The sequence below is a fragment of the Brachypodium distachyon genome, chromosome 3 (assembly GCF_000005505.3).
Source record: "Brachypodium distachyon strain Bd21 chromosome 3, Brachypodium_distachyon_v3.0, whole genome shotgun sequence".
NCBI lineage: Eukaryota > Viridiplantae > Streptophyta > Magnoliopsida > Poales > Poaceae > Brachypodium > Brachypodium distachyon.
In genome coordinates, this window is record NC_016133.3 from 8,090,760 (window position 1) to 8,104,087 (window position 13,328).

Here is a 13,328-nt window from a genome sequence, read left to right on the forward strand (position 1 = left end):
TTGCAACTTTGTCTAAATACATACGTATCTACACACTAAGACGCACCTAAATACATGTGTATCTAGACAAAATTGCAACACTTGGTATCAAGCCGTTGATTCAACCATGCTAAAAAAACAACGTACCTGAAATGATCATACGCAGAGTAATTCTGTATTCAAGTTTAGCAAGTCTTCTGTGTCACAAGAATCTAACAAAATTACCTTACCATCTAAAAGGGTTCCCTAAATAATAATAGCGATTGTTCAGAATCGGCGAATACCCAAATGAAATGATCTTGTAGCATCACAATTGGCGAATATCCAAATCAAACGAGCGTGTAGTATTGGCACAGCGTTGAGCTCAATCTCCCATACCATATACAAGGATCCGAGCATTATGCCATCAGATAAATTTATGTAGATGACAAATATGTACGACATGAAGCCCGTTATCGACTTTCAAGTTTCAGGTGCTCTTTGAAATCAATAAGAACCTCAACCAGAGGATTACAAAGTTACTGTTAATCATCTAAGATGCCACAATACAACTACATGAAGCCTTTTTTAACAATCCTCTCAAATTCAAGTCACAGATGATGTCACCCAGACGACAGCAGCGTCATATTCCAAGGGAGCAGAGCAACCCTTCTGCGCATTTCATTCAATAAATAAATGCCCAAGTAACAGAATCAGTGGCTGCCCTCAGGGGGTTGCGAGTAAGAGAATGCGGCCTGTGGGGGAGCTGCCGGTGCCGGTGGCGGAGCACCAGAAGTTGGTCCAGCAGTTGGTGGCTGATTTTGTTGATACATGGGTGGAGGACCTGGAGGTGCTGCGTTGTTGGACATGGGGGCACCTGGGGCTCCAGATGTCGGGGGCGGCAGCGTCGGAGGCCTTGGGAGAGGTGCCATCTGCATAGGCATGGACCCAGGAGGACCTCCTGGTTGCGGCATGGTTGGAGCACCAGGATAACCTGACAAACATTTATAGAAAAACAGTTACAGAAGCAACAATTATTTGGTTTGAGTACCTGAAATGGATCAGAAGTTCAAGTGTTTTAACAGAAACAGAAACTTCTAAGAGCAGTAATATCAATTTAGTTAGCAATTTCCCTTTTGCTAGAATACAGTGATCATTTCCCCTCAAGTGCACTCAAAAGCAAAGTGATACTAGTGGTAACTGATCTTATGTGGCACTACATAATGCAACCTTAGGTATCAATGTTTCATGATTAAACTAGGTGTAGGGTCACCTCTGTAATCGTTTAGTTGCCACAATACCAAAGCAAAAAGACAAAGTCTATTACCAGTTTGCCACTGGATACTAGCATAAGGAAAAATATCTTCCTATTTCGTGTGTTATCCAAGTAATGTTACTGGGTAGGTGGCAGTTTGACAGTTTTCAACTCTTCATATGCCATCTCTAAATTGGCATCAATTCATAAATTTATTCAGAAAATTGCACATCTCAAGAAACAGAGGTCCAGTTTTTACACAGCTCATCAGGTGAAATTTGCAACTAAGTTACAACATCTGGATTGGAGAACTTTTAATCAGCAAAGACTTGTCATCCATAATCCATTGTACAGCGAACCACATAGAAACCTGGCACCTACTCCTATATAATAAGTCAATAAACCTAAATGATAGCAAGATATGTTACAACATTTATTTGAGGGAAAGATATGTTACAACTTAACTCAATGTAATACTCTAGGACCTAGGTATCATAATAATTAATCTGCAAGCCCTTGTATCAATCTACTTATTGCTCCTACCATCGAATAGATCGTGTTCTTCTTTAGTAACTCTACGGAGGCTACATCCATAGTGACCCTCATAAAGTCTTGTACTTCTATTCAATAAATTCAATCATTTTGAGGACCTACTGTCACTTATAAGACATGGCATAGTTTCATTTTCTATTTAGTTTGTTTTTCCAGCAGGCTCAAAAAAAAGAAGAAAAACATTTTTATCTACAGGGTATGTTTTAACGCTTAGAGAACAAACGTCTTTGAGTACTACTCGTGCATAATTTCAGTAACTGCTTGTATGTTTTAACGCTTAGAGAACAAACGTCTTTGAGTACTTGATGTAGCACAAAGTTCCAAAACATGCATGGTATTTTTACAATTATTTAACATCTGATTTAACTTACTTAGAACACTAAGCGGAAATAGCCAATGCGCCCAAGATAAGATAAAACATAAGATAACTTGTATGTGTAAGTATTATTATCTACAATATAATAACTAATCTAAATGTGTTCAATTGTATCTAGGATGTACTTAGATACTAACAATATGGGACATAGCTTCAATTTGTCAATTTAGATATACACTACAGAAAATCACAGGATCAACTGATTTAGCAATGGAAACAAGGAAATTTTGAATCAGGTTTAAAAAAAAAGGAAACTGCAAATCAGGAATTTATTTTTAATATTTTAAGAAATGTAGAACATAATAATTCGTCTTTTTGTATATGCATGCAGAATGCATCCTGTTTTACCGACTGGCAGTTGAAGGTCAATGGCAGCTTATATGGTTAAACTGTCTAACAATCACAGCTTAAGGTTAAACTGTCCATTTCTGCCTCAATATGGTCACAAAAATAGTCCAGGCCATGTAATTTACCTCCAATATGGAAACCGGATGGTTTTGATCTTACAAGTTAATATTAAGACAACTAAACATGTGCTGAAGATGCAGAATCAAGCTATGAAAAAAATTTGCTCAAAATTCTCCGTGTGATATCTACATTCCATGTTTGTTTATGCTTGAATGAATACAAACTGGTAGTCCTTTTTATCTTCCACGGGGAACTATATAAGCTGTGAATTGAGTTTACGGAATATGAGCACAAATTACAGAAGTCATGGACTGTATGATTTAGGGATACAGGTAATCACGGAAAAAGGTGAACATTGTACTGATGTTTACCTGGAGCACCAGGAACTGGTAAAATAGGAGGCCTAGCAAACGGCCCACCAGGTTGTTGAGGAAAACCATGTGGCATCATAGGTGTGGGCAAAATCGGAAGACGAGGACGGGGTACATTTCCTGGAAATTGGAGCATATGTTGGTTGAAAGGAGCACCGACTTGGAAAGCTGCAGCTTGTCCCAGATGTTCCTTGATCCTTTGATCAAGCAAACTTTGAGTTTGCTGCTCCTCAAACTGTTGGTAGTAGCTTCGAACATTTGCCTAAAGCAGTTTCGTATGAAAAACTGTTGCTTTAGAGTTTAGACAGAAGAATAAAATGTAACAATAAAGATCAAATAGGTGAATACCTTATGTTTGTATCCAGCATTGTGTTGCTTACGGACAGATGGCTGCACCATTTCAAGGAATCAAGTCAAAGATAAACATATGTGTGTGTATTAAAAAATACACCATAGCAAAGGCCAAAAAAGTTGTAAGCGCATTGCTAGCTTCGACAGTTTACAAAACCAAAAACTAACTCCATAAAGGTCATTGTTTGGTATTTCGGTATCTCAGAAACAACAAACTTGACCTACTCGGTAGTAAAACTTGCAAAAGGCGATAATGGCTGTATGTTGATCTCGCGCACTCAAAAGCAAAAGTTGACCAGCTGAGATTTACCAAAAAAAAAAAGGAGACAGCACAGTTTTAAATTTTAACCTGCGCATATCTAATCGCACAATATTTTATGTTTATACATCAACATGTGACAAACTATCACCGATTTTATGTTTTCAGTTATGAACTGCAGAGCGCATCAGTCTCATGCGACCTCAAAGCACATACCTAGGGACTTGGCAACAATATTGAATTGAACCACTTAGACGAATATAATTTAAGAGGCACAGAGTTATCTTGAGAAAAGACATGAATATAAACCAGTATCATCCCCCAGGACAAATAGTGTCATTGTGGTGGGAGGCTAATATTTATCTTAGGTCTGACAGAAATTTTACATTCACTAGTGTCAACAAGGCTATAATCAGCTCGCTGCACATTATCATATGCTCCTTCCAATCCATAATAAGTGTCTCGGATTTTGTACTAACTTAGTACAAAGTTGTACTAAATCTGAGACACATTATGGATCAGAGGGAGTAGAAAACTAAAATAAGTAAAGCATCCAGCCATGTTTATTTTCTGGCATTATAAAAAAAATGAACAGAACAAAACACTAACCGAGTCATGGGTAAGGTAAGTGTCACAGTAATCACAATAATACCTGCAAACCAAGAGCAAGAAGATGTTAATTCAAGCAGAGGGATACACAATATAGTAAGTACTCCCTCCGTTCCATAATTCTTGTCAAAATATTACATGTATCTAGACATATTTTAGGAATAGATACATCCACTTTTAGTCAAGTTTGAGACGAGAATTATGGAACGGAGGGAGTAATATATTACAGAAGAAAGCACTAAGTCATGGCTAGCAAAGCCTGAATTCTCACAGCAAGCAGAACGGGAGCTCTCCACTCTTCCCTACCACAAAACCCCCAGATTCTAACCATAAGACGGATCAATCCACCTAAAGACGCGATCAGGGGCAAACCACAGACACACACAGCCATCTTCTCCAATCATGGAGAAAGGACGCTTGCCCCGACCACTAAACCAAGCAATTAGCGCATCCTCTAGCTTTCCCCGTTCCTCTTACGTTCGACAATCTCCCTACTGACTGTTCCTGCGGTCGCTCCCGTAAGAGAAAATGCCGCAGGGAACCACGGGCGCCTAAGCTAGGGTTTCAAATCAACGATCCCCTTCCTTACCGCCCCGTTCCCCCACACGAACTAACCGCCGCTGAACCTACAGTGGGAGAGGCGAGCACTCACCGGGGCATCGCGGCGGCCGAGGACGACGAAGACGGGAACGGCGGCGACGAGGATCTCGTCTCGGTCGCAAGCGGGCGGGGGTCGGAGAGGAGGGCGAATAGACCTCGCAATTTGCTCTTTTTTTTAGAGAGGAACCCCGCAATTTGCTAAACGCCCTTAAACCCTCGCGTATAATCTGCGGGAAATTTCCAGAGACCGGGTTGGGCTTGGGCTCCAACTCCACGGCCCAAATTCAAGTCCGCTTACCTCATGCGGGCCTAACCTGCCAGTGACTGCGTGCGCGGTAACCCCGGCGCCTACCGCCCCTGTTCCCACTCCTCTTCCTAGCCCGCCACATCGTAGCCGGCGGCGGCCGGAGATGGCGCGCCTCCTCGCTGTCCGAGGCATCTCCTCTTCGCCGCACCTCGCGTGGAGGGTGAAGCAAACAGGTCGGTGCGATTCTTCCTTTCCTTCGTTCTCTCTCCCGATTTGCGCTCTCCCTTAAGAATGAATGTGCTGAGCGGGGGCTCTCTCGATGTATGTATCAATGTATGAGTTCTAACCAAAAACTTATTGTGGGTGTCTTGTTTTGTTTTGGATGGAGATTGTATGGATTTCAGGTCATCATTAGTTGTTACTGGGTCAGATCAGCTTTTGTTATGCTGCTGACTAGGGTGAAATTTTGTTCCTTGAAATTTACTGATGAAATAAAGAAGTATGTTCTGATGTAGTCCTTCCTAACAATAGCATTAACCAGGTTTTACAAAGCCTTCCAAATTTGGTCACGAATTGTTTAATCATATGGGTGCGACCTAAGAAGTTGCATTTCATAGTTGTTCTCAATTTTGTGGAGCAAACACTTCATGATGCTATCTGAAATGTATTTTTTTTTGTTCTAATGCCTTTTTATTTTGTTTGAACAACTTGACTTGCTGTCACTCAGAAAATCAGATTGTTCAGATGTTCCGGCCCCTGGTTCCTCGGAGCGAGGAGGCAGTAGCACCCATTGAACGAAGGTACACACGTTCTGTAAGAGTCATGGATGAGAGGTTTATTAGGATCCTGAAGATATTCAAGTGGGGCCCTGATGCTGAAAAGGCGCTAGAGGTACTCATGCTGAAAGTTGATCACTGGTTGGTACGAGAGGTTATGAAAACTGATGTTGGGGTCAATGTGAAGATGCAATTTTTTAGATGGGCAGCTAAGAAGAGGAATTACGAACATGATACATCCACTTACATGGCATTGATACGTTGTTTAGAGGTAGTAGAGCAGTACGGTGAAATGTGGAAAATGATCCAAGAGATGGTACGGAATCCGGTATGTGTTGTCACCCCGATGGAGCTATCGGACATTATCCGGATGCTGGGAAATGCCAAGATGATTAGTAAAGCTGTTGCAATCTTCTACCAAATCAAAGTACGGAAGTGTCAACCAACTGCTCAGGCATATAACAGCATGATAATCATGTTAATGCATGAGGGGCAATATGAGAAAGTGCATGAACTTTACAATGAGATGAGCAATGAGGGGCATTGCTTCCCAGACACCGTGACTTACAGTGCACTCATTTCAGCTTTCTGCAAACTTGGTCGTCAGGATTCAGCAATTCGGTTACTAAATGAGATGAAGGACAACGGAATGCAGCCAACTGCTAAGATATATACCATGTTAATCGCTTTGTTCTTCAAGTTGAACAATGTTCATGGAGCACTGGGTTTGTTTGAAGAAATGAGGCATCAGTACTGCCGACCAGATGTGTTTACGTACACTGAGTTAATCAGGGGCCTTGGTAAAGCTGGGAGATTTGATGAAGCGTATAACTTCTTCCATGAAATGCGACGAGAAGGCTGCCGGCCAGACACAGTTGTTATAAATAATATGATAAATTTCTTGGGCAAGGCTGGCCGTTTGGATGATGCTGTGAAGTTGTTTGAGGAGATGGGAACATTGCAGTGTATTCCTAGCGTGGTGACATATAATACTATAATAAAAGCACTTTTTGAATCTAAATCTCGCATTTCAGAGATTTCATCATGGTTTGAGAGAATGAAGGGAAGTGGAATCTCCCCTAGCCCATTCACCTACTCTATTTTGATTGATGGGTTCTGCAAGACCAACAGGACAGAGAAGGCCATGATGCTACTGGAGGAGATGGACGAAAAGGGCTTTCCTCCATGCCCAGCGGCATATTGCAGCCTGATTGATGCTCTTGGAAAAGCTAAACGGTATGATATTGCACATGAGCTATTTCAGGAACTAAAAGAAAATTGCGGCTCCTCCAGTGCTCGAGTGTACGCAGTGATGATAAAACACTTAGGGAAGGCTGGGCGGCTTGATGATGCTGTAAATCTTTTTGATGAGATGAACAAACTTGGTTGCACTCCAAATGTTTATGCTTACAATGCTCTCATGTCTGGGTTAGCAAGAGCAGGTATGCTTGATGAAGCTCTTACTACAATGAGAAGAATGCAAGAGCATGGGTGTATTCCTGATATAAATTCATACAATATTATCCTGAATGGACTGGCAAAAACGGGAGGTCCTCATCGTGCAATGGAGATGCTTTCTAACATGAAGCAGTCTGCAATAAAACCAGATGCTGTGTCATATAATACTGTTCTTGGTGCCATGAGTCATGCAGGCTTGTTTGAGGAGGCAGCTAAATTGATGAAAGAGATGAATGTGTTGGGATTTGAGTATGATCTTATTACATATTCATCTATACTTGAGGCGATTGGAAAGGTTGATCACGAATAAACTGAAGGGCTCACATAAGAAAAAGGATACATGGATTTTGTTAGTGTTCTAAAAGATCTTGATCCAAGGCTTCCAAGCTTTAAAATGTTATAGATTCTTCCAAGTTTTTGTCCAGAATTGTGTCTGGTCGACAACAGCTATGCCTCCTTTTGCGCCGCTCAAGTGAATCGTTGTACTGTGTAATTAGTGTACCACAACAGTGAGTCAAACTTAGGTGTGTATTACACCATTTTATTAACAGGTCAACAAAATCCCCTTTTCTGTCCTCTTTGCTTTTAGATAATCTAGAGCTTCCCCAACGATACTTACAGCTTAATATTTAATCTTCCATTTTGTGAACAGGTCGAAAAAAGACTTTGCTGCTAAGGTGCAAAGGTATGAGAGTTTGTTACTGAAAGGTTGATACCATTTAGGTGCAACTCTATGTTAGAGTTGTTCAGCTACCACCAGTGGTAAGTATATGATACTTATTTGTTTGGCCATTTAAATATTTTCAACTGTTGTAGTACATAACCAAAGTATGTAGTAGATGTACCCATTTCTCCTCTCTGTATGCGTAGTTTTCCAAGCTTTTGTGTCTCTGTGTGTGCGTGCATGGTGTGTGTGTGGTGGGGGGGGGGGGGGGGGCACATCTTGTAGTTTGACCACATTTTACTAGTACCCAGGTTTGTATTTATCACACTTTCTCTCTCACAGGAACATGGTGGATTTGGACTTTGAGAAACTGGCAACCTTTCAAAGTCGCACTGCTAGCGGATGTGCTGAATATTTCCTGTTACATTCTACAGGAGCTTACCTGCAGACTGCCATTGCCTTCCAAAACCAGTGAAGAATCTACAAAATTCAGTAACCTCATCCAGGCTTCTTTTCTGAAACTGAAGTCCAGAATCCAGTTTTGTGGTGGCCATATGGTGCATATATGTGTTTGTAGAAGTTGTTGATCTAGTGTAAAGCCTCTAGCTACTACTGTCCTTAACAACAGTTCTTCATGGACACCTACTTCTCATTGTTGAAAACTGTTGAGTACTTGTGTGGGGATACCTTTATGCACCTGAGCACAGCTCGTTGCATATGTATGAGCTTACTGTTCTTAGAAAGTGAAATCCATCACATGCCAGGTTTCTGCATTTTTTTTCAATGCATCATAACATCTGTCACAAATCACAATAACAGGGTGGTGTGAATAAATTTTCCGGTGGCAGGTTCCTGCCTATGCAACAGAAGATTCCTTGTGGTCATTTGTCACAGTTTCTTGTGCTTTTCTCAATGGTCTGTAATGCATCTCCTAGGAACTGGAAAGGCAGAAAACAATCTTATCAGGAATTGAATCTATTACTTGTGCAGAAGACTCGAGGGTCTCTTCTCTAAAAACTTCTCCATGGTAAAAGGAATGTATATACACATGTTCTATATACCTCACTGGGAAATAATAATGAGTTCAGAAGGAACTACATGGTACAACTACTGTTGTAAAAGGGCAGCAATCTAGCAAGTTGAAGAGATACAACAGAAAGAATACCCAAAACAATGCACTGAATCCTGTAACTTCTGTCAAAACACATAAATCTATGTAACTTGGGCTGTTGCCTATCACCCTCAGTTTATCAAAGAAAAAAAAGTTTTCCAAATTTGTAAGTCATCTCAACTGGCGCTGTCTTGAGATCTGCCTGAGGCCTGCTTCCAGGTCTTCCAATGTGATTGTGATCATGGTATCGGCATCATCACAATTGAAATCAAGACGAAGATCCAGGTTCTCACGGGCATTGATGAGCAGTATGTCAACCAGCCCTCCGTTCAGCTGTTTACGCCGCTCCACGGTGGTCTCCCTGGCAATCAACTCTCCAATGGCCTCGATGCTGCAGCTCGGATGCAGCTTGAACCCGTAAAGCAAACTAGTGTCGCTCGGGCTATTCATCTTCCGATGCAAGATCTCTGCTAATTCCGCCGTGGTGAAATCATCAAAATCAAAGAACTTTGTGACCCTCCTACAGAAACCATCATTTGAGGCAATGACACGCCTCATTGGCTCACAGTACCCAGCAAATATGACAACTATCTTGCCACTGTCCATTACAGACATTATCTCCTCCAAGGCCTCCAGACCGTAATCCTTATCATCGGATTTTTGCATTGGTATCAACCTGTAAGCCTCATCGACGAACAGAATCCCTCCCTCAGCATCCTTTATCTGTTGAGTGTAGGCACTGTTATGATGATAATGAATTAAGTACAGAGAAAAAAGGCTAAAAATCATAACTTTAAGGGTTGAAGATTTTGAATGCCCCAATATAACTCATCTTTCTTCCATGTTCATTAATTTATTGTCCAGTTTTTCTCAGTTCGTTAACTGAGATTTTGAACAAATTTCTGACAGAAAAAAGCATTTGTACAACATAAGGGTCAAAGAACTAAGTGCTTCTATTAGGAAAAAAAAAACAGAAACAGCTAAAATCACTAGTATTTGGTACAACAGAAAGAAAACTGTTGACCTTGTAACACTACTCCCAAATCAAGGATAGAGTTTTGTGTATGTCAAGGTAGGTACAGCAGAAAGAAAACTGAGACGTCAGATGAAGAGAAAAATATGGATACCTTTCGCCTCGTCTTTGGTCCAGTATGCCCCACAAATTCTCCAACAAGATCAGTTCGCTGAACTTCAGTAACTTTGTCGGTGGGGAGAATTCCAACCATATATAGAAGCTTCCCAAGAATTCGAGCAACCATTGTTTTACCTACATTAGAGATTCCTATATTAGGCACTGAGTTTTGTATTCCTCCGTCCAACAAAGGATGTCTCAACTTTGATTAAATTTGAATGCATCTATACACTAATTCATGTCTAGATACATCCAAATTTTGACAAACTTGAGACATCTTTTGTTGGACGAAGGGAGTATTAAAAAGTTCAAATCACTTGAATGAAGTATATAGCTTTGTGCATTTACAAGTGTAAAATGTAGAATGGCAGTTATAATGGTCACATTTTTTAGGCCCACAAGGTTTAAGGGTGTGTTTGGTTGGTGCCAAAACTAGCCACGCCAAAATATTTCAGCCCATGTTAATTTGGTCCTTGCTTGGTTTGTTACCAAAAATTTGGTTGCCGGTGAGTTATAAACCATACCGCTCACAGATTTTGCCAAATCTTTGGTCAAGTGAGAGCTCAAGAATATTTGGCCAAAAAATTGGCAAGCCAATTATTTCTCAGATTTGGCAGGGCTGCATAGGGCACGAACCAACATACCCTAAAAGCATCTTTGTGCAAGCTTCAGGGCTTATGTGGGGTTCTTTACCTGTTCCTGGATTGCCGACAAATGCCATATGGGGAGCTCTTCTGCTAGCAATGCCTAAGCCCATGGCCCGTCGCTTCTCATCAAATAGCATTCCCCTGGCCCATCGACGTAATTGCATTTTCAGCTCTTGCAATCCCACGATTTGTGAAATTGCTTCTTCAAACTCTGCCATTGCCTGTTGTTCATGGCATGACATCACAGCTTTCCGTTTTCTTTGTTCTTCCATATAGCGAGTGAGAAGCTGCAGCAGCTTCTCATTGCCAGCTCCTCCTGGGATATGATTTAAGGGGATTTTACCTTCCTGGTGGCAACATGTGATAGAAGTATGTTCAGTATATCTAATATAGTGGTACCAAAAGCAATTAAACCATTATTCGTAATCAAATGTGCATACATCATCTTTTGCATAGCAATCCGCATTGTAGCTTAGCAATACAGTGACGGTGCTGCAATCTCCAGTTTGAAGTGCATGCCAGACAGCCAAATGCAATGGTGACATGCCATTCTGCAACAACGTGAGTTAAACTTATTAAATTTGTGTATGTACTCAACTAAGATGGCTTAGAACAAACTAAACAGATAGATCTTACATTTGCTTTGGCTTCTGTATATACACCGTGTTCAAGGAGCAATTTCGCCGATTCACAAGAACTATTTTTAACTGCCATATGCAGGGGTGTCTCTCCATACTGCAGAAAAATGGAGTCAGTAGTTTATATGCTAATATAAAATATGTTAGCAGAGGAGCCAATAAGGTGCTAGCAAATGTGGTGCGTAAATTACCATGTTCTTTGCCTCCAGCTCAACTGCATCTGCACCTTGCCAATCAAGCAGGAATTTGACTATGTCAGTATTATTGTATCCTGCTGCGACATGAAGTGGTGTTTGGGACATCTGCATAATACCGTATAAAAGCTGTATATTCAGTCACAGCGAAAGTCGAAAGACATGGCATTTCGGAAAATGTTTATTATTGTAATTTTATCATATCTGCAGGTTCTCCTTTATACGGTGCTACCAGAAAAAAAACTATTAGCACATTTTCGAGGAAGCTTTGCACATGACCACACCCTTACTGAGCACATCAAGGAAATTAGTTGAATTGGGAGGTCAAATTACCCTTGAGGTATAATTAAAACATTGGCGTACTAATATATGAGAAGATCCCTTGCTAATTTATTTTGCAGGTTGTCAACATGTCAAGGCTCTTGTCACAGGGCACAAGAGAGGATGTTCAAATCTAATCAGTTCACCAAACATAAATGGCCTCAAAATGCCCTGTCATAACGTACATACGAAAGCGACCCAACTGGTCACATACCATTTCTTAAAGGATCAAACCCAAAAACAAGCATGCAATTAAAGGATCAAAATAAATAAGGCAAATCAATATTGCATTAAAACGAATCAAGGCGGACAAATCGAATTAAGCAGGACAGCCAGCAATACGCTAAAGAAAGGAAAGAAAAACAGTAACAAGAAAAATCCAACACGGCTGGATTAGAACTCTAAAATGCAAACAAATTTGGGAGTCATTGAGAACGAGCTCGGGAAGGAACTTGTCTATGCACCAAAATGCAAGAAAGAAGGGGCAAAGAAGCACATGAAGAGAACCAAGAAGACCAGGCGGCGATGCAAGGTAACGGCGTCACAACTAAAAATGTCCAAATTCCAAGAAAGCAGCAGAAACTCTGAACGAAAACCAAGAACCAGCTCGAGAAAAACAAGCCGCCAAAATCACATCTTCACAACCCCAACAAAGGTCACTTTTCTGACGAATCTCGTATGCTCACTCCACACTACATGTGTCAAGAACCGCAGGAAGGAGCAAAGATCGCATTCTGAAGCTAAAGAAATGCAAGGAAGGAGGGAGCGCGAGAAGCACGGACCACAGGGTTCTTGTCGTTGAGGAGGGCGGGGTTCTCCTGCAGCTTTCTCTGGACGCCCGCGAGGTCGCCGGCGCGCACGAGGCCGTGGATGGTCTCGGCCTTGGCCGGCCTCGGCCGCCCGTTCTGGCTGCCCGGCATCTGCCGCCGCCTTCCCTCACCGTACGGCCCTCCGTGTGTACGCGCTCCTCTGCCTGTCTGTGGTGGTGTATGGAGGAGCCGTCGATGAGGAAGGGGAAGAAGCCGTGTGGGAGGGGAAGGAGGACGGGCCGACGGGGACCAATGCCCTCCGCTGTTCCTGCCCTCCCCTTCAAAAGTTTGTTCCTTTTTTTTCCCAGTTTGCTTCGGCGTTTTGTCGTCTCGTTTATCCGGGTTTAATTTTAGTTGCTTCTTGCTATATTTTTGGCATGTATCCCGGAACATGTGGTTTTATTCGTTGGATAGAGAAAAAGGTCATTTACCTCCTTCCATTCCCGTTTCCATTTCAATATATTTTGACTCCACACGTATGTAGGATCATTTTGCATTTCTAGCGGATATATAGCATTCACTTGTAAATAATCCTCACAAAAGGGGGGGTGGGGGGGGGGGGGGGGAGGCACATCACAGCTAAAACCTATAG

The 13,328-nt window shown here is 41.6% G+C and overlaps 3 protein-coding genes across 5 annotated transcripts; 1 reads left to right on the forward strand and 2 right to left on the reverse strand.

Moving 5' to 3' along the window:
• Positions 1 to 361: 361 nt before the first annotated feature.
• LOC100822246 (U1 small nuclear ribonucleoprotein C-1) lies at positions 362 to 4,939 on the reverse strand. The gene is made up of 5 exons (XM_003572210.4): positions 4,792 to 4,939; positions 4,140 to 4,182; positions 3,269 to 3,310; positions 2,921 to 3,182; positions 362 to 952 (listed from the first exon to the last, which is right to left on the reverse strand). The coding sequence occupies exons 1-5, from the start codon at positions 4,797 to 4,799 to the stop codon at positions 672 to 674; spliced, it is 636 nt and encodes a 211-aa protein (XP_003572258.1). The 5' UTR covers positions 4,800 to 4,939; the 3' UTR covers positions 362 to 671.
• A 131-nt stretch (positions 4,940 to 5,070) lies between these two features.
• Positions 5,071 to 8,668, forward strand: LOC100842347 (pentatricopeptide repeat-containing protein At3g16010). Of its 3 annotated transcripts, none has more exons than XR_002964630.1 (4): positions 5,071 to 5,219; positions 5,714 to 7,771; positions 7,873 to 7,982; positions 8,227 to 8,668. XR_002964630.1 is itself a non-coding variant. In XM_024460811.1 (2 exons), the coding sequence occupies exons 1-2, from the start codon at positions 5,150 to 5,152 to the stop codon at positions 7,528 to 7,530; spliced, it is 1,887 nt and encodes a 628-aa protein (XP_024316579.1). In that variant the 5' UTR covers positions 5,071 to 5,149; the 3' UTR covers positions 7,531 to 7,774. The 3 variants fall into 3 exon arrangements, 1 of the variants encoding a protein (XP_024316579.1); XR_002964631.1 differs by having other exon boundaries at positions 5,714 to 7,744; XM_024460811.1 differs by lacking the exons at positions 7,873 to 7,982; positions 8,227 to 8,668 and having other exon boundaries at positions 5,714 to 7,774.
• Positions 8,669 to 8,890: 222 nt separating this feature from the next.
• On the reverse strand, positions 8,891 to 13,041 carry LOC100823785 (ESX-3 secretion system protein EccA3). Its single transcript, XM_003572215.4, has 7 exons — positions 12,710 to 13,041; positions 11,604 to 11,714; positions 11,411 to 11,509; positions 11,215 to 11,325; positions 10,821 to 11,121; positions 10,123 to 10,262; positions 8,891 to 9,718 (listed from the first exon to the last, which is right to left on the reverse strand). The coding sequence occupies exons 1-7, from the start codon at positions 12,845 to 12,847 to the stop codon at positions 9,167 to 9,169; spliced, it is 1,452 nt and encodes a 483-aa protein (XP_003572263.1). The 5' UTR covers positions 12,848 to 13,041; the 3' UTR covers positions 8,891 to 9,166.
• Positions 13,042 to 13,328: the final 287 nt, after the last annotated feature.

Bases quoted from the DNA above. Each gene is read 5' to 3' on its own strand.
- LOC100842347 (XM_024460811.1), top strand. From the start codon at position 5,150: ATGGCGCGCCTCCTCGCTGTCCGAGGCATCTCCTCTTCGCCGCACCTC. The intron at 5,220-5,713 runs GTCGGTGCGATT...GCTGTCACTCAG, and splicing joins GTGGAGGGTGAAGCAAACAG to AAAATCAGATTGTTCAGATG.
- LOC100822246 (XM_003572210.4), bottom strand. The intron at 3,311-4,139 runs GTTAGTGTTTTG...GAAATGGTGCAG, and splicing joins CTTACCTTACCCATGACTCG to CCATCTGTCCGTAAGCAACA. The intron at 953-2,920 runs GTAAACATCAGT...AATGTTTGTCAG, and splicing joins ACCAGTTCCTGGTGCTCCAG to GTTATCCTGGTGCTCCAACC.
- LOC100823785 (XM_003572215.4), bottom strand. From the start codon at position 12,847: ATGCCGGGCAGCCAGAACGGGCGGCCGAGGCCGGCCAAGGCCGAGACC. The intron at 11,326-11,410 runs GTAAGATCTATC...ACGTTGTTGCAG, and splicing joins ATACAGAAGCCAAAGCAAAT to AATGGCATGTCACCATTGCA. The intron at 11,122-11,214 runs GTATGCACATTT...TGTTGCCACCAG, and splicing joins ATTGCTATGCAAAAGATGAT to GAAGGTAAAATCCCCTTAAA.